General features: G+C 40.5%; 1 protein-coding gene across 5 annotated transcripts in view; it reads right to left on the bottom strand.

Moving 5' to 3' along the window:
• CORIN (corin, serine peptidase) overlaps nucleotides 1–23,811 on the bottom strand; it is a 260,054-nt gene that overhangs the window by 72,071 nt on the left and 164,172 nt on the right. For 4 of the 5 annotated variants that reach the window (XM_030313921.1, XM_030313922.1, XM_030313924.1 and 1 more), the window contains 4 exons: nucleotides 14,596–14,703; nucleotides 12,583–12,693; nucleotides 10,777–10,893; nucleotides 6,691–6,798 (listed from right to left, as the gene is read on the bottom strand). In XM_030313921.1, the coding sequence (XP_030169781.1) occupies nucleotides 6,691–6,798; nucleotides 10,777–10,893; nucleotides 12,583–12,693; nucleotides 14,596–14,703 (444 nt within the window). The remainder of the gene's footprint in view (nucleotides 1–6,690; nucleotides 6,799–10,776; nucleotides 10,894–12,582; nucleotides 12,694–14,595; nucleotides 14,704–23,811) is intronic. The other variant, XM_030313923.1, reaches the window with a different exon arrangement.

Genomic DNA, 23,811 nt, shown 5'->3' with positions numbered 1-23,811 from the left:
TTTTAACGTTTATTTATTTTTGAGACAGAGAGAGACAGAGCATGAATGGGGGAGGGTCAGAGAGAGGGAGACACAGAATCCGAAACAGGCTCCAGGCTCTGAGCTGTCAGCACAAAGCCCGACGCGGGGCTCGAACTCATGGACCACGAGATCATGACCTGAGCTGAAATCGGCCGCTTAACCAACTGAGCCACCCTGGCGCCCCAAGGTGATGTTCTTTTAGGTTTCCTTTTACCCATTTTGTCTTCTGATTTATTACTTCCTTTTTTGTTTTGTCTTTAAGTAGATTTCATGACCAGTGCAGAGCCCTACGTGGGGCTTGAACTCATGACCCTGAGATTCCAAACCTGAACTGGGATCTGTAAGATCAAGACTTGAGCTGAGATCAAGTGTTGGACACTTAACCAACTGAGCCACCCAGGACCAAAGTGTAATGCTGTAAAGTTGGCATGAGAATGAATACAGGGTGGAGAGAAGAAAAAGACACAGAGGAGGTGTGGGGCTGGTTCAGTTTATCATGTCCATTGATTTATAAAGAGGGGTAACATTAAATATTTGGATTTCATATTACAAAAAATGAATATTCCTCATAACAATAAAAACAACGCAAGATGTGCAAACAAAAAGTTCATGGTCTCCCTGCCCTCCTTCCTCTCACTGACCCTCAAAGCCAACAGACTGAGTTTGAGCCTTCCATGCCTTTCACTGGCTCGTACAAGCAGTTACATACAAGCGTTTACATACATGCATTTACATACAAGCATTTACATACAAGCATTTACACACATAGAAAGAGGTTGCTTGCTTGCTTCTGCCAGAGTGGAATTATACCATTCCTATGATTCCTCAATTCACTTTTGTTGCTTAATTATTAATCATGACCATCATATAAGTCGGTAGATGCAACTCGAACCATATTTTTCCTAATTTATTTAGTGTAATTTTACAAAAATGGGATGACTCACATGAATTTTTGATGCAGTCTTTTTCTTTTCTTGTGTAAACCTTTCTAGCTTTTCCTCTACCGCCCTATCAAGTTTTAACTTTTTATTGGTATATTTTATTATATGACTAGCAGACCTATCACATGGATATTTTTTTCTTTTCTATATGTGGAAACTATATCGCTAATGATTTGAGATGAGATAGAAGCTTTCGGTGTTTCCGAGCCAAGGAAGATGAAAGGGTGAAGTTGTGATCATACATTATTCTGGAGATCTCTACTGAACGTGGTAAGGGCAACCGAATCTTGTTAAGGAATTCTCCATAGAGTGCTAAGCAATATAAACTCTCAAAATATCTATCAACCTCACGTTCTATGATTTACAGCATCAATAAGCTTTTTTATCTTAAGGATTATTCACTTACTCACTAGTTTGATTTATGACAGCCACTAGAGGGCAGTCGTGTCACAAACGTGAAGACGTTTAATCCTGCAGGACTGTTTTCAATGCGAGTTTGATGCCGTGCTCATTGGCACATTTTCCTGAACATAGATGAGATTTAATAAATATCTGTTGAAAAAAAATTGATCCTAATTGAGTCTTAATGATATCCCACTTTTCAAAGTCTGAAAACATATTTGTTAAATTCAACCTAAAGAGGGGATTGTTAACTAAATGATGTTACATCCTTGCCACGATGAAGCCATTGGAAATCGTGTATTTTTTTTAATGTTTATTTTTGAGAGAGAGAGAGAGACAGAGTGGGGGCGGGGAGGGGCAGACACACAATCTGAAGCAGCCTCCAGGCTCTGAGCTGTCAGCACAGAGCCTGATGCAGGGCTCAAACTCACGAACTGAGATCGTGACTTGAGTGAAGTGAACCGCGTAACTGACTGAGCCACCGAGGCGCCCATGGAAATCATGTATTAAATGGTCATTTACATGAGAAAAACGGCACTTTCAACGTCTACTGGCATATACAATATTCTAAGATTCATCTTTGCCTCAAACTCTATATTTATTTTTATCATTATTTTTAGTGGTTTGATGAGTTTTATAAGGTGAACATCCGTGTACCTACCACCCAAATCAAGAAATTGAACTTTGCCAGACATTCCAGATGACCCTCCATATACCCTATCTTCTATCAAGCTTCTCCTTTCTCCGCAGAGTAGCAACTGAGTTCATAGTTGTTACCTGAGTCTTCTTACAGTTTTATTACCTAAGTGTGCACTTCACCCTAAATACTAGAGTTAAGCCTTGCCCATTTTTTAAAACTTGTTTTGTCTTCCCCTCCATCCTTTAATTTTGTTCAAATTTTTTAAATATTTTTTTTTATTTTGAAAGAAGAGAGAGTGTGCACTGGTGAGCAGGGAAGGGACAGAGGAAGGAGAGAGAGAGAGAGAGAGAGAGAGAGAGAGAGAGAGAATCCCAAGCAGGCTCCATGCTCAGCACAGGATGAGATCACAACTGTGAGATCACAACCTGAGCTGAAATCAAGAGTCAGATGCTTAATCGACTGACCCATCTGGACGCCCATCCTTTATTTATTTTTTTTTTTTTTTTTTTTTTTGGGACAGAGAGAGACAGAGCATGAACGGGGGAGGGGCAGAGAGAGAGGGAGACACAGAATTGGAAACAGGCTCCAGGCTCTGAGCCATCAGCCCAGAGCCCGACGCGGGGCTCGAACTCACGGACCGCGAGATCGTGACCTGGCTGAAGTCGGACGCTTAACCGACTGCGCCACCCAGGCGCCCCTCCTTTATTTTTAATTAAAGTTTAACTATGGAAGAACCCAGAGATTTGAACTGTAGAGTGTCCCAGAGTTTGACTTTGCTGACTACTCAGTCCTGGTGAAGTTAAATATATTCCTCTGCTACTCTTATTTCCAGAACATGGGCAGCTGAATGCAGAGGGCTGATGAGGCTTCATCCCTTAGGTAAGGCTATAGGTGCTATGGTGTTCTTTCATCAGAAGGCAAAGTATAACTGATTTCTCTCCTTTTGTGATGTCAGCAGCTGTAGATGCTCAATGCCTTGACCCATTAATTCACTGATTAATGTTACCAAATAGTAACCAATCAGTGTCACTATATGGTAATATTCTAATTTAATCATTTAGTTTTCACTCATTAGTTGAGAATACTTTTAGAAAGAGACCATTCCTCTCATCTACCATTTGCTCCCAAGGACTAAAGTCCTTAACCCTTACGGTGTTTGGTTCCTTTACCACATCCCTATACTATCTGTTCCTTCCAACTGGAGGTTGCAAGGACAGGACAGTAAATTGGGAGGTCAGAAGGAAGCTATGTAAAGAACAAAGCGGTCCATTGCTTCTTCAGCATTGGAGGGGAAAAAATGCATGAGTAAACATGTAGAAGTAACAGTTGATGGAACACTATGGGGAACCTGAGAGTCCCTGGGTTATGACAGTCATACCTGGCTTCATACAGCCATGGTGCTCATGGGCACAGAGAGTGGGAGGAAGGACACATGCCCAGGAGCTGCTCTTTCCACAGGGTTCCCCGGCTGTCTGGATTGCACACCGCCACGTGGAAGTGAGGATTAGTATCCCACACCCTGCTCCTACCCCCTAAGGCAAGGATGTGTCTGTATTTTGCCTCAAGGAGGTATTAAAGATTTGGGATTGTGAGTGGATGTGGGAATACTGTGATACTTCAAGCCTCTCAGTAAACAATATCATCAGAGATGTGGGTTTTAGGGGTTTTTTTTAACTGTAGGTATTTCTGGGAGTCTGAGATAAGCCATGGACTTCTCCACTGAAAACTTTGAAAACTATGAAGCCTTTTTTATATTCAGTTTCAGGGATGTCCCATACCCTTGCAGCCTAGCCATGGACAAACCACTAAGCTAATAATTCTCCACCTTGGCTGCCTATTGGAGTCACCAGGAAATTTAAAAAATACTGATGCCCGGGTCCCAGTGAGTATATCTTCAGAGACCATTAGTAAATTATATATTATGGGATAGCAAGAACAAGTGTCTTCAAGAACCAGAATCCCAGCAACTCCAGTAACAGGCTGACTCCATCAGACAGAATATCCACATTCTTCAAACTCATACTTCCATTAGTATGGAGCTAGAGAAAGACAGTGCTGTGTAGTTGTGCCTCAGAATCTGGGTAACGATAGTCTCTCTAGCGGTAAGGATCTTCAAATAATTAATCACATATTCAAATGCATGACGTTTTCTGAGAGAAGATGCTCCTTGACCAACTTTACAGACATACCACTATGAAGCTCTTTGAAAAATGAGAAAAAAAAAATCTTTACTTTCTTTTTAAAAATTTTTTTTAACGTTTATTTATTTTTGAGACAGAGAGAGACAGAGCATGAGTGGGGGAGGGGCAGAGAGAGAGGGAGACACAGAATCGGAAGCAGGCTCCAGGCTCTGAGCCGTCAGCCCAGAGCCCGATGCGGGGCTCGAACTCACGGACCGCAAGATCGTGACCTGAGCTGAAGTAGGACGCTTAACCGACTGAGCCACCCAGGCCCCCCAAAACATCTTTACTTTCAATTGGAAGTTTGAAAAATGAGAAAAAACATCTTTACTTTCAACTGGAAGTTAGGGATATAAACTATTTTTAATAACAGAGAAGGAGTGAGGGACCAATGACCAGCCCAGTGCCTGGAACTCAGAAGAGGGGATGATCAAATGTCTGCTGAATGTATATGGAAGAAGCTAGCGAGAATATTTGTGGTGAGTGAAGAAGCTGATGAGACAGTGAAGTGCTAAGGACATTGTTTGATTGTATTTAAGGAACATGAAGAGAAGGGTGCCTGGGTGACTCAGTGAGTTAAGCGTCCCTTGATATTAATTCTGGTCACGATCTCACAGTTCATAGGATCAAGCCCCACCTCAGGCTTCACACTAACAGCACAGAGCCTGCTTGGGATTCTCTCTCTCCCTTTTTCTCTCTGCTCCTCCCCCGCACTTGCTCTCTCTCTCTCTCTCTCTCAAAAAAATAATAAATAAGCATTCAAAAAAGAACATAAAGATAAAACTCACACAGTATACCTGAGTGGAAAGATGGCACTATGTTCTCCCATACTGAAAAGTTGTCTCCAGGAAGGCAGAAATCATGTCGCCCTTCTTCACCATTAAAGTGCCTGGTGCCCATCCCAGAGCCTGGAACATTGTCTGCACGCTATAAATACCAGTAGGCTATGAGCCAGAGTTATCTAGTGCCCTTCTTTCCACTTCTCTTTTTGACAGGTGTAACATATTTTTAAATTTTATATTTTGACATATTTCAAAAATGGAGAAAATAAGACAACATACCCTCAATTCCTCCCCACCCAAATTTGACACAGGCTCACAGTGCCCTTTCAACTTTTTTTGAATCTAACACAAAGTGCCATTCCATGTCGGACAACCCCCAAAACCAATAATAAACACATATCTTTGAGATGACACTGTCATTGTTTAAAATTACTTACGCCAAGCTAAAGGTGTAGTAAAGAAACAATCCTGAAAAAGTTCCAGAGCAGATTGGGAGATAAAGCAACGTGAAATGGACCCAGCACATACATATACATATACATATACATATACATATACATATACATATACATATACATACATGCATATGAACACACACTTATTTACATCAGTTTAGAGTGAGGAAAATGGCAGTATGTCTTAATGGTTACATTAATATCTATCTCAACCATTCTCTCATATGGGAATGGAAATGGAAAAGGCTTGGGGATTGTGCTTTTCCCCAAACAGTTATTAAGTGCTCATGAAAATAAACAAAAACTCCTCAGTCTGGGTTTTTCACTGGCTGCCTCCCTCACATCCCTGTGGGTACAGGAGCAGTCCCTATAAGCTCTACAGTGACGCAGAAAGGTCACTGCGTAAAACTAGAACCTGAACTTTTCGGCCTTTCATCTGGGAGATAACCTTTATACTTTCTTGTAAACGAACAGCTGACAGACCTGCTTCTAAACCTCAAGCCCCAAGCTGAAGATGAGGGCACAAGTTGATTATAAAAAGTGAAAAAAGTGAGCAGAATATGAAAGTGGAGCCCACAAATAAGAGTTCATTACTAGAAATCAGAGTCTTTTGGGGTTTTCTGATTCATTTTCAATTTCCCACGAGAGTCTATACAGCCGTCTGCAATCCCTGCCCCTTCTCTCTTCCCCAGGAGTTCCCTCTCCTGAAAGCTTCTTTTGAGAAAGCCACCTGTTTCCACCATTTGTCACCAAAACAAATTTACATAACAGCCTCAAGATCATTACAGGCCAGCAAAGTTCCCGGAAAGGTGAGAATACATCTTATTAGAACAGACCCGCCACGGTTTTAGGTGGCTGTTTAGATGAACTTCATATTCCCTTCTTGGATAAAGTTTTATTTTTGAAGCTGTGCTTTCAAACGGAAGAAAGATAGCATCTGCCCATAGATGGAGCCAAGAACGTAATATATAGGAGCTGATGTTGAATCGAAAATAATGGTAATGATATTAAGCAAGGTGGATTTATAGGCCATTCACAATGACACATTTGTTTCTGATTTAAGTTAACTAAGACCATTTTGTTTCTTTTCCGCTACCACATGCAACCTTTAAAAAAGAAATATGTATATAAATGTACACACACACACACACACACACACACACACACTTGGAGGGATTCCAGATTTCAACATTTTAATGTCAATTCAAAAGAAAACAGCCAAAGGCACATCCTGACATGATGATCGCATTTGTCAGCTGCTGTACTTACTACAGTTATTTAGACTGTTGTTCGGGTCACAAAGGGAGCTACCGCCACATGAATCAAGGCAGGAATTGTAGAGGCATCTTTGGTCGCCTTCTTGACATGGAGTCTGACCTACAGAGGGGGGGGAAAGGCACATTTGCTTTCATCATCTGTAAAGTCCTGACACGGGGATAGAAAGTATCAAGAACGTCTGGTGGAGCGGAGGAATGACACAACTTTAATTCCCTTCCAATTTCTCCAAAAATATTGAACACATGTTAAATATGTAACTTTCTGGATTAATTGTCCTGGCAACTAAATACAACACTGTTACTCCAAAAAGGATTCTGTAGGAATGAAGAAATAAGAGGCAACCTAGCCTACAAAACAGGTGGTTGTTACTTTTAACGGGGGGGGGGAAGGTGTTTTATGTTTACATGGGTGAATAAACTTGATTACAGAATAAAATTTAGATGGTTGGAGGGAAAGTCCAAGATAATGATCTTGGAATTTTGAGTATCAAATGATATTATTTTAAGGACTCATTTGCACCCAACTCTATTCTTCCCTGTAAGGAAAATGCTTTCCCTAAAAATAAATAGGGCATCAACACCAATACAGTAAGGATACTTTATCATGGTGCAAATCTTATGCAGCTGCTATCCATATTTTCTGTATGTCCTTGGAAAGTATCACTGGCCTAGCTATGATGACCTGAGAATTGGGTTTCTTGTTTCCAAATGAATGAAAGCAGTAACATCAGCCTAATGGCTTTTCCTTAAGGTTTGTAGAAAGGAAACTGCTTTTCCCATTGATTTCCTGGTCATTTGTAGGTTAAATGGATAGGGTAATAAATTACTACCCATTCTCTCTCTACCTCTTGCTCATTATAGTCAGTTACTTTCATATATGTCATCTAGAATCTAGAAAATCTTGCAAGGCATTTTTAAGTATAAATAACAGTATATGTGTACATAAACTCATTCTTATCTATAATTGTCAGATAATGTTTATTATATTGGACTCTTTCCTTCCCATTAATGTGCAAGAGTATATATCACAGCCTTCAAAGAAAACAGATACCACTCCTTTTTTTTTTTTTTTTTTAATATCATCAGGGTCAAACCACTTTTGCAAGGTAAGCCAGGCTAATATCAATGCATCCAGTCTCTTAAAGAATTTTAATAAGACAACCTGCATTCATTATTTCAGCTGATATTGAGCGTCTGCTATGTGACAAGCTTAGGTGACAGGCTAGGCATGAGGCATTAAAAATAAAAGAAGTGAAATGGCTTATACTCCACCTAGGCATGTGGCCATGAACAGAACCTTACACACACAGCTAAGCCGTGTGATCACTGTGTATGTAAGGTATATGTAAGGCAGTAGAAGCAAACTAGGACAATAAGGGGAGAGCTTCTCAAAGGGGTTTTTAAGGCAGGTGGGTTAAGTTGGCATAAGAAGGTAGAATGGGGTGGGGCGCCTGGGTGGCTCAGTCGGTTAAGCGTCCGACATCGGCTCAGGTCATGATCTCACAGTTCAATTCGTGAGTTTGAGCTCTATATCGGGCTCTGTGCTGACAGCTCGGAGCCTGGAGCCTGCTTCGGATTCTGTGTCTCCGTCTCTCTCTGCCCCTCCCCCACTTGCGCGCACCCTCTCTCTCTCTCTCTGTCAAAAATAAATAAAAATTTAAAAATAAAAAATAAATAAAAGAAAGAAGGTAGAATGGTTTCCCAAGCAGAAAGCAGAATACACAAAGGCTGGAGTGGGGAGGGCACAGGTTGGCATCACTGGAGCTTCGGGGAGACTAGACAACAGGGCTGAGAGGGGAGCCTGAGGGCTGTAGAGGCCTGAATCTTGAATGGGGCCCAAAGGCCCGGGTGGTTTCTACTTCCCTCCCCAGTCTTCCTAGCAGAGCCGGCCTGGGATACTGGTGACAACATTCTGGAGTAGCACCTTCCCCCTTCACTCCTGGCTCTAATCATAGTGGCCTTCTCCCGGTATCTACATATATGTCTTGTTCCTCTCCTCCCTGGGACCTTCGGACAAGCGGATCCCTGTGTCCAAAGTGCTTTCTCCAGTCCCACCTTACTTCATTAAGTCAGCTCCACTCATTCCTCACATCTTACCTCCAACGTCTCTTTTTCAGGGAAACTTCCTGAGGCCCTGTCCCAGCGCATGCATCCCATATACGGCACAAAGCTCCCTGAACTTTCCCTCCTGGCCCATGTCACTCCATGGTAGACACTGACTTACTCAATTATTTGTGTCATGCCAGTCTTCCCCAGGGGCCTGCAAACTCCATGACCTATTTCGCCTGCCACCAGATTCCCAGTGGTTGACCACATATTAGCACCACAATATACATTTATTAAGTCAGATTCATTAGATTAAGTAATATGAAGATGGTAAAAATTTTACTTTTGATCCACTTTATTGCATGACTTTCTTACATCTCACATATGCTAGGAAATAGTTTATAAATCTTGCCATTGCATAGTAAAGAATCCAAAATTGTCTCAAACACAGATGAATTATGTCGAAAGAAAGAACAATTTGATCCAAAGGGAGGTGCTTGGCTGATATGCACATCATAACTCATGGCTAGAAAAGAATCTGCTTCTGAATGCTAAAATTGGTAAAATGAAGTACTCATTACCTGATTTCTTAGGTACTACATCTGTGATTAAAAGTACCTCTTTTCAGGCCTGGAATGCTTTTTCATTGAAGTTATTCTAAGGATAAATATTCATCATGACAAAATTAATTTAGCTACATGTGACCAACCTCATTGGCCAATTTGTGATATACTCAGCCCAAGACATGTTTTAACACAACAGTCGTGTGATAATAATAGCTCATGTTTATTGAGTGTTCACGATGTGCCAGCCCTCTGAGTAGGTATTACTCTGAGTTTACAGGCACAGAGCCTGAGACACAACAGAGTTCAGTTACCAGCCCGAAGTCACCTACAGCCACATTCTTTTTTTTTTTTTTTTTTTAAGTAGGCTTCACACCCAGAATGGAGCCCAATGCAGGGCTTGAACTCACGACCCTCAGAACAAGACCTGAGTCCCCCAGAGCTGAGATCAAGAGTCGGATGCTCAACTGACTGAGCCACCCAAGCATCCCATCCAGCAGCCACATTGTTAATGACTAGGCTATGCCGGTGAGTGGCAAGGTCACTTACAAACAAATGTAGTGATTTTTAAGTCAAGGGCTCTTCTTTTCTGACAGAAATAGACACAGTTTAAAAACCAACTTATTTGATTTTCTTTTCGAGTTTCACAGAAGACATCAGTGACCCTTTCTAAGTGTAGTTGAGTATGTTACTTGTTAATGTGAGGCATGAAACTGCTTCTCTGATCGATCACTGAATTCTACTCCTGAAAACAATATTACACTATGTGTTAATTAACTAGAATTTAAATAACGACTCGAAATAAAAAAAGTAAATGAAAATAAAATGACACGGCAGGGCACACAAAAAAAGAGAGAGAAACTGTTTCTCTGCACATAGTTATTTTAGAAGGCAATCACATTTTTTATTTGTTTATTTGTTTTTACTTATTTAGTTTTGAGATAGAGAGGGAAAGAGAGATAATCTCAAGCAGGCTCCAAACTGTCATCACAGAACCCAACCTGGGGCTCAATCTTGTGAACCATGAGATCATAATCTCAGCAGAAATCAAGAGTTGGGCGCTTAACCAATTGAGCCACCGAGGCACCCGGGGAGGCTGTCACGTTTGATTTCAGAAGCCAGCTCCTCCTAATTGTAACCTAATGTAATTTAACAGAATACTACAGACTCAACTTTTCTTTGATCATCGTGTTGACTTTCCCCATAAGACAGATCACTGAATCTCCCATGCTGTTTAAGTGTTCAACCTCCACCGTCTATCCTGAGGGAGGACTGTTCAGTGCAAGATGCTGGGGAATTATACTGACCACAAGGAAGGGTTTTACGGCCAGCCAGTGCTGTGAGCCATGCTGAGCTGGGCAATCTGGAATATGTTTATGTGGAAATCCTACGTAAGCATTAGGTAACTCCCAACTCTTTGCTCCGTTCCCAGGGAAAAGTCCGCGGGTGAGGAATGCTCTCACACTTACTGTCGCCGCAGTTCTCCTCGTCAGAGCCGTCCCTGCAGTCCTCGTCTCCGTCACACTGGAAAGAGCTAGGGATACACTGTCCGCTCCTGCACTCCATCAGACCCTGGCTGTGACAAGCTGCGGAGGCCAGAATAATATTCGCTGCACTGATTTGTACTTCCATCTGCAGATCATAGATAGGATTCCCGCTTATCTGGCATTACCAAGAAATGAAACGTTCTATCTGCATGTTCCACATAAATGAACGAATGTGTCATTAATTTGTTTCATTCCACGTGTTTTGGGAATGGAAAGTTTTCTTTTGAGGCTCTCTCTTGCCATGTGAAATAGCACTTACTAAAAACTAACGTTTTCTTGATAAGGGCAGGGTGAGAAATTGTCTTAAGGATGATAGTAGCTTTATTACAAATATAAAAGCAATAATTTATTAAAGGCTTAGCATACAGCAATAACTGTGCTAGCAGGATTATGTATCTAATCTCAGATCCTCATAACAGACTTACAAAGTAGATATTATCAACCTTGTATAGAATAAGGAAACTAAAGTCTAGAGAGGTTAGCGTCCGTCTCAGAGCCACAAAGCTGTTAAAAGCTGGTGCCGGAATGTGAAGCTTCTCTGACTCAAAGCCCAAACATTTCATTTTATTCCAATCTCACCTAATGGGCCAATGAAATGACGTATGTGAAAGAATTTGCATAGTACCCCGCACATAATAAACGCCTTATTTTAAAACTGCTTATAACATCTGACGTTTGATAGGGATGGTCTAGTGGCTACTAACCTTCCAGTTCCTGGAGGTTGTCTAAATTCTATCCCTATTGTCTTTTCGAGCATCAGAAACCCATTCATGTAACCTCAGCCTTCACTGAGTTACTGTCTAATGTTAAAGCTCCATATGCTTGAACTGAGGCTGAACACCAGAATCGGTAGACCTGAGTACCATGTCCTTGCTTTCCCAAGATCCATCGAGATATTGTCCACTCTGTTTGACTATGTCCACCAGCAAGGACTCAGTTCCAATTCAATTCAGGGAAAGGGAAAGCTGGGTATTGCATTTGTTAATTAATTTAGATGGCTTTTCTTCTGTTAAAATAAAACCCATACGACCCATATTTCTATTTTTGCCTCAAATTATAGGCAAATTAAATATTCAATCTCATATGTATCAATTTGCCTATTTTTATTAGACAGCAAAAGATGGAATAAAAACTTTAATTGGTTTGAACGTGCACCAAATGCATCATATTAACTCCTTCAGGTCAATACTATTCTCGTTTAACATCTAGCTTCTACTATTCCAGACTGTCTACTCACCCAGAAACACAACAGCCCGTAAAGTTGTAATTATTATCATGTGCTCTATGTAACCCTAGGAACACTGAAGGCTTTCTTCTCTCTGGCAATCCTCTCCATGTTCTCCCACAAATAGTGACTGAGAGCATGTTTGGAGGTTCCTTCAGGGAAGCTTAGTTACTCAAACATAGCTTGCAGAAAAAGAGTCCCCCAATCTTTGGGAAGAACATCCTCTTTGACAAAGTTACAGATGCAGAAAGGAGATGCGTGGCCAGTGAGACAGAAAACAGACACCGGCCTGGCCAGAGCAGCCAAATTAAGCTTGGAGTTCTGGGGAGACACACGTGGAAGCCAGATACGTGACACTGTTCTTGCCATCACACCGCTCAATTATTATCTTCATAGATTAGAAGCAAAGTACAGCGATCTTCCCATTTGAGTGCTGGACGCTATATTTGTCTAAACAGGCAGAAAGGAAAAAATAAGCAAATGGAAATCCGCAGGGCACTTACAGCAATTGACCTCGTCGGACTTATCCACACAGTCATGGTCACCGTCACAAACCCACTCTATTGCAATGCAGCGCCCATCTCCACAGCGATGCTCCTTTGTGGGATTACAATCTGGAGGAAACAAAAACTCAGGGGGATGTAGAGAACCAGCACGACAAAGACTTAGAGCTGAATGACTCATGATTCCAGCTGAAGAGAGTCTGTTCCAATTGTTCAGATACCTTCAATGCTTTCTCTGTGGTGGCTCCGGCACAATTAAAATGCCACCTCCTACCCAAGCATGTGACCCACTGGCCACCATCACTGTGGGGTAAGATCTGTCTGTTTTTCTTTTTTTTTTTTTTTTTTATAAAATTTTTTTTTTCAACGTTTGTTTATTTTTGGGACAGAGAGAGACACAGCATGAACGGGGGAGGGGCAGAGAGAGAGGGAGACACAGAATCAGAAACAGGCTCCAGGCTCTGAGCCATCAGCCCAGAGACTGACGCGGGGCTCGAACTCACGGACCGCGAGATCGTGACCTGGCTGAAGTCGGACGCTTAACCGACTGCGCCACCCAGGCGCCCCCTGTCTGTTTTTCAAATGAGTAACAACCGGGCAGCTTTCTCAGGACCCACGGGTTGTTCCTGTTTTTGTTTTGTTGTTGTTTTCTTTCCTTATGAAAAATTTTTATTTTTACATTGGCTAACATAAACAGACCTGTGATGTGGGTTTCACAATGTAGATAGCTGATTTGATTTGTGACGACTCTACCATGTGTCTAAGAATTGTAACCTACCTCTCGCTGATAAATTGGGAAGGCAAATATCTCCTGTCATCGTTCCTGATGCTAAGCTTAGGCTTTTTATTAAACTATCTTAATATATAATTCATATTGGAAAAAAAACTCCTGGGTAAGAAATGCAGAATATTTATATTTTTTTCGTGATCCTTTTTAGCCTAGATTTAACCTCTTCCCTAAACTATACATTCCTGGAGAAAAAAAGAGAGGGAATTAAGTCAAGTTTCTTCTCACAGAGAGCAGACTCTGTGGGATTCCTTACCATGAGATGTGGAAAAGCCTTAATATAAGTAACCACTTAACAGATGTGTGTGGATTCGTGGATAACAGATTCAATAATGAGGAACAATTATGAGTATCCACTGAGAGAGTACCACTGTCGTTGACAGACTCATGGAGCAACCATGGATCTGAAAGGTCATATTGCAGTAATAAAGTAAGGTATAGTATATGGAAGATGAAGTGCTGGGAAAAGAAGAAAGACACAATAGATGGGATACATGTGCAGAAACCAGAAGAAGCACCACGTGCTCAGCTTGCTAATAATGATGGGCAAGTGGGACAAAGACTGGTCTAAGGGAAAGTTGTAATTATTACCGTTACAGAGGGGCAAAGTCACCCTAAGAACACAAACTTCATGATATCCTACTATCTTTAGAGGAATTATGTTGAGTGGTTAAGACCATTCTTTTTCACACAGTAACTATATTCCCTGCTCCTCTCCATTGACCTGTCCAACTACTCAAGCCCTCCACCCCATCCCCCACCTTCCCCCCCCCCCCTTTTCTCCAGTTATCTCACTGTAAAAGGAGGGTTTGGATTAGGTCATCTATAAGACCTTTCCCAACTGTAAATTCTATGATGTACACACAACAATACATCTGTCTGTGAAGTTTTGCTCAAGAGCTCAAAATCTAAATACGGGCCACTGGACCTAACTAGAGAAGAAATACAACACTTTCAAGGAGAAAATTTTAACATATTAACAACCGTTACCCATCTTTCCACTCTACTTAAGCACTTCATTATTGTGACTTTAAGAAATATTACATTGACACATAAGACATGACTGAGACGAGTAATTGAGAAAAACCTCCTCTTTCTAAAATAAGGAAACCAGCCATTTTGCAAGTTAACCTGCTAATCACGTGAACAAACAATGAGCTACGAATTCTGGACTATGCATGTCTGTCATTTTAAATGAAAACCTTCAGGGAAACAATACTACTTACCACAGTTCTGCTCCTCACTCAGGTCCCCACAGTCATCATATCCATCACACACAAGGCTATAATTAAGGCACTTGCCCGTGTGACAGTGAAACAAATCCTCACTGCAATCTGTATATAAGAGAAGCCGCTGATATGTCATCAGAGCAGAACAGGATGTTATAGGATATTCATTTAACAAAAGCATATCACGGGAGGGAAATCATAATGGTAACCAGGTCCACATCTACTGTTTTACCAGTGAGGAGACTGTGATGCAGAGACATCCAAGGTCTTGTTCAAGATCACTTACCAAATTCCTGCAGAGCGAGGACTAGAACCTTCTGGCTCCCAAATCAATGCTTCTAACACTTTCTGAAAGTCTTTATCTGAGATTCACTTTATGTTACCTGAAAGCTCTTTTATAGTCAAATACGAGCACAGACACTCTCAACTCAACAAAGTTCCTAATGAAATTCATTACTTTTAATGACTTTTAATACAGGCTGAGTAGTTATTTCCTTAAAACATTTCCTTTAAAATGAAAGTCTAGGGGCACCTGGGTGGCACAGTTGGTGGAGTATCCAACTCTAGATTCAGCTCAGGTCATGATCTCATGGTTTGTCGGATCAAATTCCATGTCGGGCTCTGCACTGACAGCACAGAGCCTGCTTGGGATTCTCTCTCTCTCTCTCTCTCTCTCTCTCTGCCTCTCCCCACTTGCACTCTCTCTCTCTCAAAATAACTAAACTTTAAAAAATAAAATAAAATGAAAGTCTAGTTTTGTCCGTGATAAGCATGAACAGAATGGAGAGAAAAAGTTATTTAGATGATAAGGTTGTTATTTTCACACACACAATATCATTTAAGTCAACTCAGTGTTTCATAACATGATCCTCAAATAATCAGTACTGGGCTAGATTATGGTGACAAGATAAGATTAAGTGCTATGTAACCTCCGGAAGCTTAAAGTTTAATGTTGAAATAAGTAATATGGAAGGACTTGGACTTGGTCCTTGTACTAGATCTTGTACTTGGGTGAACCAGATACTTGGGCACCCTGGTTCTGCCATCTACTACTAGCTGTGAGAACTTGAATAACTGGAGTGGTTAAAGTCTATGAATCTGTAAACTGATTTATGAAACTAGGATAATATCAATTACTTAATAGGGTTTGGGGAAGAGATTAATAAATATGTGTAATGTAAATCAGTATGTGTAAGATGCCAGTACAATTCAATGTAAAAATAATACTCTTCAACAAATGGTGTTGGGCCAATTGCAAAATTAAGTCTAGCTTTTCCCTCAAACTGTATACAAAAACTGTCTCAAAGTGGATCACAGACTTCAACGTAAGAGCTAAAATTATGAAGTTTCTAGAAGAAAAAAAACAGGAAACAATCTTTTTGACCTTGGAAGAATTCTTAGGTATAACAACAAAAGCACAAGCCATTACAAAACTAATAATAACAAATGGACTTCATTAAAGGCTTGTGGCTTCAAAAGATGCTACTAAGAAAATGAAAAGACAAACCACATACTGGAATAAGTAGTTGCAAGTCATGTATCAGATAAAGGACTTACATCCAGAATATATATAGAACTTCTAGATTCGATAACAAGACAACCCAATTTCAAATACGTGAAAGAATTGAATAGAAAATCTTCACAAAAGACATACGAAGGAGACATAAAAAAAGTGCTCAATATAATTAGTCATTAGGGAAAGGCAAATTAAAACCACAATAAGCTACCATTACATATCCCCCCTACGATGGTAATTAATAATAATAACAATAACAATAAACAGAAAATACCAAGTATTGGCAAGGATTTTGAGAAACTGAAGCTCTCATATATACTTGCTGGGGATGTAAAATAATAATGCTACATTAGAAAGCAGTATGGCAGCTTTTCATAAAGTTAACTATAAACCTTATCATATGATTCATGATTTCCATCCTTAGAAATCTACCCAAGAAAAATGAAAGATACATCCACACAAAGACTTGTATGCAAATGTCTGTGGCAGCATTATTTATAATAGCCAAAGACTAGAAACCAAACGCTCACCAGCTGGTGAATGAATAATCAAAATATAGAATACTCAAATGATGAAATACTATCCAGCAATTAAAAATATCATACTATTGGGGCGCCTGGGTGGCGCAGTCGGTTAAGCGTCCGACTTCAGCCAGGTCACGATCTCGCGGTCCGTGAGTTCGAGCCCCGCGTCGGGCTCTGGGCTGATGGCTCAGAGCCTGGAGCCTGTTTCCAATTCTGTGTTTCCCTCTCTCTCTGCCCCTCCCCCGTTTATGCTCTGTCTCTCTCTGTCCCAAAAATAAATAAACGTTGAAAAAAAAAATTTTAAAAATATCATACTATTGATATATGTGACAGTACAGATGAATCTCAAAACCATTATGCTAAGTAAAAGAATTCAGATACAAAGACTACATATTGTATGACCCATTTATGAAATTCCCAGAAAAAGAAAACTTACAGAGACAGAGATCAGAGCAGTGGTTACCTGTGGCTGAAGGGGTGGGAATGGGGACTGACTACAAATAGGTGGGAGGGAAATCTGAGGGGAGATGAAGAAGTTCTAGAAGTGGATTGTGGTGGTGGTCACACAATTCCATAAATTTACTAAAAAGCAATGGGATACCATATGGTATGGAAATTGTACCTCAATAAAGTTATAAAAATGTTTTAAATCAATATGTGTTAAGAAGCCTGCATTTAATAGAAATGAGATTTCTTAAAAGTATTTTCTCTTATTTAAAGTGAATTACGTTCAAAATACAGATTCTTTTTTTTTAATTTGTTTCAACGTTTATTTATTTTTGAGAGAGAGAGAGAGAGAGAGAGACAGAGTGTGAGTGGGAGAGGGGCAGAGAGAGAGGGAGACACAGATTTTGAAGCAGGCTCCAGGCTCTGAGCTGTCAGCACAGAGCCCTGCGCCGGGCTCAAACTCACAGACCATGACACCATGACCTGAGCTGAAGTCGGACGCTTAACCCACTGAGCCACCCAGGTGCCCCCAAGATACAAATTCTTAAGGCTGGAGAGGGATCATGGAAGACAGGATCTCAGGAGAGTGGATGGGATGAAAGTTTCAACATGATTCAAGCAGAAGGAATAGCAAGAACAAAGGGGACACGTTTGAGGACAAGTCTACTTGGCTGATGAAGACCAAGAATCTAATTGTCTCCTAAATTCTACCTGATTGCTTCTCCTCAAGCAGAAGTCTGCATCTCACATGACTGGCGATGAGTACCTCTTCACTGTAAACATCCCAGACTCTATAATAATTCCTTACCAAAATTCTTGGGCATGGATCAGTTAAACTGTTGGCCACATACATCAAAATATTATACTTGTTACATGAATTATAAGTTTCTATTTCACGAAGCGTTCTTCGAAGAAGCTACTTACATACTTGTAGGGTCATATCGTTTAAAAAATGTAATGTTCCTTAGGGACCATCTATCTGTTCAGTGCCTACATTAAGAGGGTGCGTATGTGGACAACACACACACGTGTCTACATACATGCTCCCACTTCTACACACACAGAACTCTGGAAGTGCTTTTTATTTATTTCGCCCAGGCTGAATAAGTTTAATAACAAGGATGACCATCATAAAGGAAAATAATTAAAAAGAGGTCCCAGTTTTCACCTGACAGGACTATTTCCTCCCATTCAGCAGAGGGCGCTAAATCCCCACCCTGCACCCCACGCTGCTGCATGTAACCACTGCCTACATGCTGAGTCAAGAAAGGTTACAAACTTTGATTCTCCTGCCCACTCTGCAAAGTTAGAGAATTTGTGCATCAAAATATATACATTTCCTTGGGAAATTTGAAAAAAAATATTTCTTATTATTGTTTTGGTTTTGTTTTTGTTTTTAATCTAAATTACTCTTGTAGCAGGTTTTGAATCAGTATGCTAGAATCAGCAATAACCAGGGGCCTCAATTTGACCATCGCGCAAAAGTATTTGCATTCCCCAGAGGAGGGAGTGGGGTGGGCGGGGTGACATATTTTAAACGATATGAGTTAATTATCTTTTTTTTTAAGCAGTACATTTCACTTTTTTTTTTTTTTTTGATGGTAAGACTGGGGAATCAAATACTTCTTTTAGAATCTGATTAACCTTGGAACACGCCAAAAATCTCCAATGATTCATGCATCCCTTCTGTGAGGCCCATTCTAAAAACGTTGCATATTAAAACACCTTGCTGTAGATATTTTTTTAAATTAATGCTGTCATCTATTAAATTGTTTCATAAAAATAAACATTTATTTCATAAATGGAGATGACTCAAGCATTTTTTTTTAATTCCTCATTATTCACACAGGTGCAGATTGAACTTTCCACTGTTACCACTTCCTTGGTTAGAAGCCATTTTCCGAGGATAGATACAAAATGAGCTGCATTTGGAAAACAACTTGTTACCTCCCTGAGGTCTGCGTGATTAGTAAACACACAGAACCTTAACCAGAGGCGCAGCGCAGCCAGAAATGCATAGCAAACAGCAAAGATCACAGTGCCTCCTTTTATTGGAATAAATGTTTATTTGGACTGAAAAGAGATGCCAGCACCATTTAGGGCCAACAAATCAAAATTTTCAAAAGCTTCTTGCTATGATTTTCTTGCTCAATACAAGCATAACTTTACATAACCTAAGGTAGATGTTTTTCTAGATGCAGATTTTTTTTTCTTTAATGAGTACCTGATACAAAATGTTACTTCTGCAATTCTTGCATGTTGATATTTATTTCAGTTTGGCATCTTACTCTATTAACTTTCATCCCTCAAAATTATCATTAAATTAAAGGAGAAAACTAAGGAACAGAAAAGTTTTTATCAAGAGCTTCATTCACTTTTCTCAGTCTCTACAAGTCTATGAACATCATTGTGTTGCCTCCATTCAAGATTCAAGTATGGATGCTCAATTTCCACCCAGAGGCGCCCTCATTTTGAGACGACCAGAGAGGTTAAATAGTTTGCCCGCAGTTGCCCAGCTCATTACGGTTACCCAGGTTTCTTGACTCCTGGGGTTTCTGACGATTGGTTTTTAGCTCTAAAGGAGGACTTCTCAATAGCAGTACTATTGACAAATTGGGAGTGGGTAATTCTTTGATTGTGGGGACGATCCTGTGCATTGTAGGATGCTGACCAGCATCTCTGGCCTCTACCCACTAAATGCCAGTAGCACCTCCTCCAAACTCCATACTCGTGACAGTCAAATTTGTCTCCAAATATTGCAAAATGTCCCCTCGGAGGGGGGAGAGGGGGGGCAAAACTGCCCTCTCTTGAGAATCACTGAACTAGATTTTCCAAACATCACCTGTGTCCAAGGCCTGGTTTCAATCCCATCTTTTCATCAGCTTTCTCCACACTAATCTTACTCCTAATGATCTTGCCCTTGTCATATAGTCATAGAACCTACGGCCCCTGCCTTTTTGTTTGCACCAGTCTTCTTTCCCTTTGTGACATCTCTTCTACTGTATTGCTCTAAAGTACCATATTCAATGATCTCCGTATTCATGTTATTCCTCTGATTAGACTCAAAGACTCCTGAAGAAAGAAACCACGTCTTAACAGTCTTTACACCTCCTGGGTGTCTACAACATGCTTCGCACATGGCAGGAATTCAAGACTATTCAATACTCTTACTGATTTGTATAATCAGATTGCTACTAAACCGAAGTGAATTTTCCAGACATCTGAAGCTTCCTCCTTCAGTGTACAGAGTAATATTTTCCTTTTTATTATTTTGATGGAAACAGTTCTAGTATGTACTTGCATCCCTGCCTTTTAGGAAACAGAATATGGTCAATGTGGTCATTTTTGGTGATTCAGAAACATCATATGGAACACCAGTTTGTCTTTTGTGCTTCTTTTCTAAAATAGTTTCACGTGGTGCTGGTTTTAAAGTTGGGGTGGATGTTTTCATGTTTCTGTTTCCTCTTCAGTGACCCCCCTGACCTTTATGAGCTGCCTTCATGGCTTCCAGTGACCATCCTTTACACCTTGGAGGTGAGAGGTGGTGGGCAGAGGCGAAGGTGAGCTGGCGTGGGGAGCAAAGATGTGGTGAATAAAAACGCAATAACCACAATAGCAACCAGAAGTCCTATCACTCTTGAAAGGGTTATAGCATGCCAGACAGACAATGGGCTATGTGCTTTCTAGCCAAGGATTCGGCATTCTGCACAATAGTTCTAGAGATAGTTACTGTTAATGTTTCCATCTCACTGATGAGGGCACTGAGGTCCAGAGAGATTGAGTGACTTCCCCAAGTTCACAGAAGCAGGAAATGGCAAAGCAGAGAGAGGAACGCAGGCAGCCTGACTCCAGAACGTCCACCACGAGTAATCACTACACGTTGTGATCATTAGTGTAATTAATTATACTTAGAATAAGTAGTTAACACAGCATAATTAGCATATAGTATAATTAGTATAGCTTAGAGTGTAATTATACTAAAATATAAGTCAACCAATTTTACTCTAAATTCCGAGCAAATGATTTCCAAAGGTATTTGACAGTGATTGTATGTGGCATAAAGTGTGTGGACTTTGTGGCCGCTATTTTCCTTGTGACAACCGTTTTTCTTGAAGCTTTCTTATTCATTTGCTAAGCACTAGTTATCTACCAGACACTGTTCTAGAGCTGGTTATACAATCAAAAGATTATAGAATGTGAGCAACAAAAGAGACACCAGACACCCTCTAGTCCAGTGGTTTCGTATCTGGCTGTATATTAGAGTTACCCTGGAAGTTTTGCAAAGGTCTGCTGGGCTCTGCCTCCAGACCCACTGGATTAGGATCCCTGCAGGTGGGGCTTCTTGCAGGGCTAAAGTGCAGCCAGCCTCAGTGACAAAGAAACCCAGGAACAGAGAGGTAGGTAGCCTGCCTAAAGTCACAGAGTTAGAAATTTCTAAAAGAAAACTTTCCTTAATTTTTGAAAATATTTTCACTACCCCACTAAAATTATTCCAGGTGGTTGGAAATCCATTCATTCTACAAATATTTAGGAAGACACTGAAGGACATGACAAAATTAGTTAGTGGAGAAAGTCCGTAAGCAGTCCCAGATACCTGGCACGCCGATGTAATAGACAATCATCGCCCAAAGTATAATAGAGCATCCAAAATAAACATTTTCCTGTCATATAAGTGATCAGAATATAATTGTTCACCAAGTCTGAACTTACACGGACAAGAGCAAGTGAAAGGCAGCACAGTTTGGGAAAAACAACAATTAGATTTGGACCCATTCAAGGCTGGATTCAGACACATAGATCAATGGAACAGGATAGACAGCCCAGAAATAAACCCACGCTTATATGGTCAATTACTCTACAACAAAGGAGGCAAGCATTTATAATGGAGAGACAGTCCCTTCAATAAATGGTATTGAGAACACTGGACAGCCACATGCAAAAGGATGAAACAGGACCACTTTCTTACACCATACACAAAAATGAACTCAAAATGAAAGACCTAAATGTGAGACCTGAAACCGCAAAACTCCTAAAAGAAAATACCCGCAGTTATACCTTGGACATCAGCCTTAGCAACACATTTATGGATAGGTCTCCCCAGGCAAAAGAAACAAAAGCAAAAATAAACTGCTGGGACTTCACCAAATAAAAAGCTTTTGCACAGTGAAGGAAACCATCAACAAAACATAAAGGCAACCTATGGAATGGGAGAAGATATTTGCAAATGACATAGCCAATAAAGAGCTAGTATATAAAATATATAAAGAACTCATACAACTCCATGCCAAAAACCCCAAATAATCTGAATAAAAATTGGGTAAAGGACCTGAAGAGACATTTTTCCAAAGAAGACATACAGATGGCCAAGAGACACATAAGATGCCCCACATCACTCATCATCAGAGAAATGCAAATCAAAACCACATTGAGATATCACCTCACACCTGTCAGAATAGCTAGTGCCTAAAAGACAAGAAACAACAAGTGTTAGCGAAGACGTGGAGAAAAAGGAAAGCTTGTGCCCTGTTGATGGGAATGTAAATTGGTTCAACTACTGTGGAAAACAGTACGGAGGTTCCTCAAAAAAATTAAAAATAGGAATATCATATGATCCAGTAATTCTACTACTGGGTATTTACTCCCCCCAAAATGAAAACACTAATTCAAAAAGATATGTGCACCCCTATGCTTACTGCAGTATTATTTACAATAGCCAAGATGTGGAGGCAACCTAAGCGTCCATTGATAGATGAATGAATAAAAAAGATGTGGGGTGTGTGTGTGTGTGTGTGTGTGTGTATAATGGAATATTTGGGGCCATAAAAAAGAATGAGATCTGGCCATTTGTGACAACATGGGTAGACCTTGAGGGTATTATACTAAGTAAAATAAGTCAGAGAAGGACAAATGTCATTATGGTTTCATGTATACATGGAATCTAGAAAACAGACTCATAAATACGAAGTAAAACCTGATGATTGCCAGAGGGGAGGGGACTGGGGGGATGGGTGAAATAAGGGGAGGGGATTAAGAGATACAAACTTCCAGTTATAAAATAAATCAGTCATGGGGATGAAAAGTACAACATAGGAAATGTGGTCAATAATATTGTAAGGTAACACATGGTGACCACACTTGTGATAAGCACTGAGTACCGTACAGAATTGTTGAATTACTATGTTGTACACCTAAAACTAACATGACATTTGTGTATCAACTACACTTCAATAAAAACAAACAAATAGTAGAGAACCAGGTTCAAATCTAGCACTTTGAACAAGTGGCAAATTTGTTCATCACTGTCAACCTCAGCACTGCATCTGGACAAAAAGGGATAATACCTCCTCTGCTAAAAATGCAATCACATCATGTAAATAAATGCTACCAGCATAGTTGATTAGCATAGAGGAGGAGTCCTCCTCCTCCTATACCTGCCAGCGCCCTGGGAACCGGCATATCTTTCTGCTCATTCATTAGGAATGCCCAGCAAAACCGTCTTCTCCCTTCAGGAGTATGCAGGCTGCATTCACGCTCTGATTTGCATCCATGCCCTATTTCAGACTTAGCACTCCTCCTTCACCACAGGGTGGTGGACAGCGGGAGGGTGGCACCCTCAGTGAACGCACTGAAATGCCACAAGCACTGAAGGTTAAAACTCAGAATCAAATGTCCTCGTGAGTCCGGAAACAATTACACGCAAAAGCTTTCAATGTCTAACTAAGCATT

Source organism: Lynx canadensis, chromosome B1, assembly GCF_007474595.2.
Source record: "Lynx canadensis isolate LIC74 chromosome B1, mLynCan4.pri.v2, whole genome shotgun sequence".
Taxonomy (NCBI): domain Eukaryota; kingdom Metazoa; phylum Chordata; class Mammalia; order Carnivora; family Felidae; genus Lynx; species Lynx canadensis.
The sequence above is the reverse complement of the archived record's forward strand: the minus strand, read 5'-3'. Positions and strand labels throughout refer to the sequence as shown.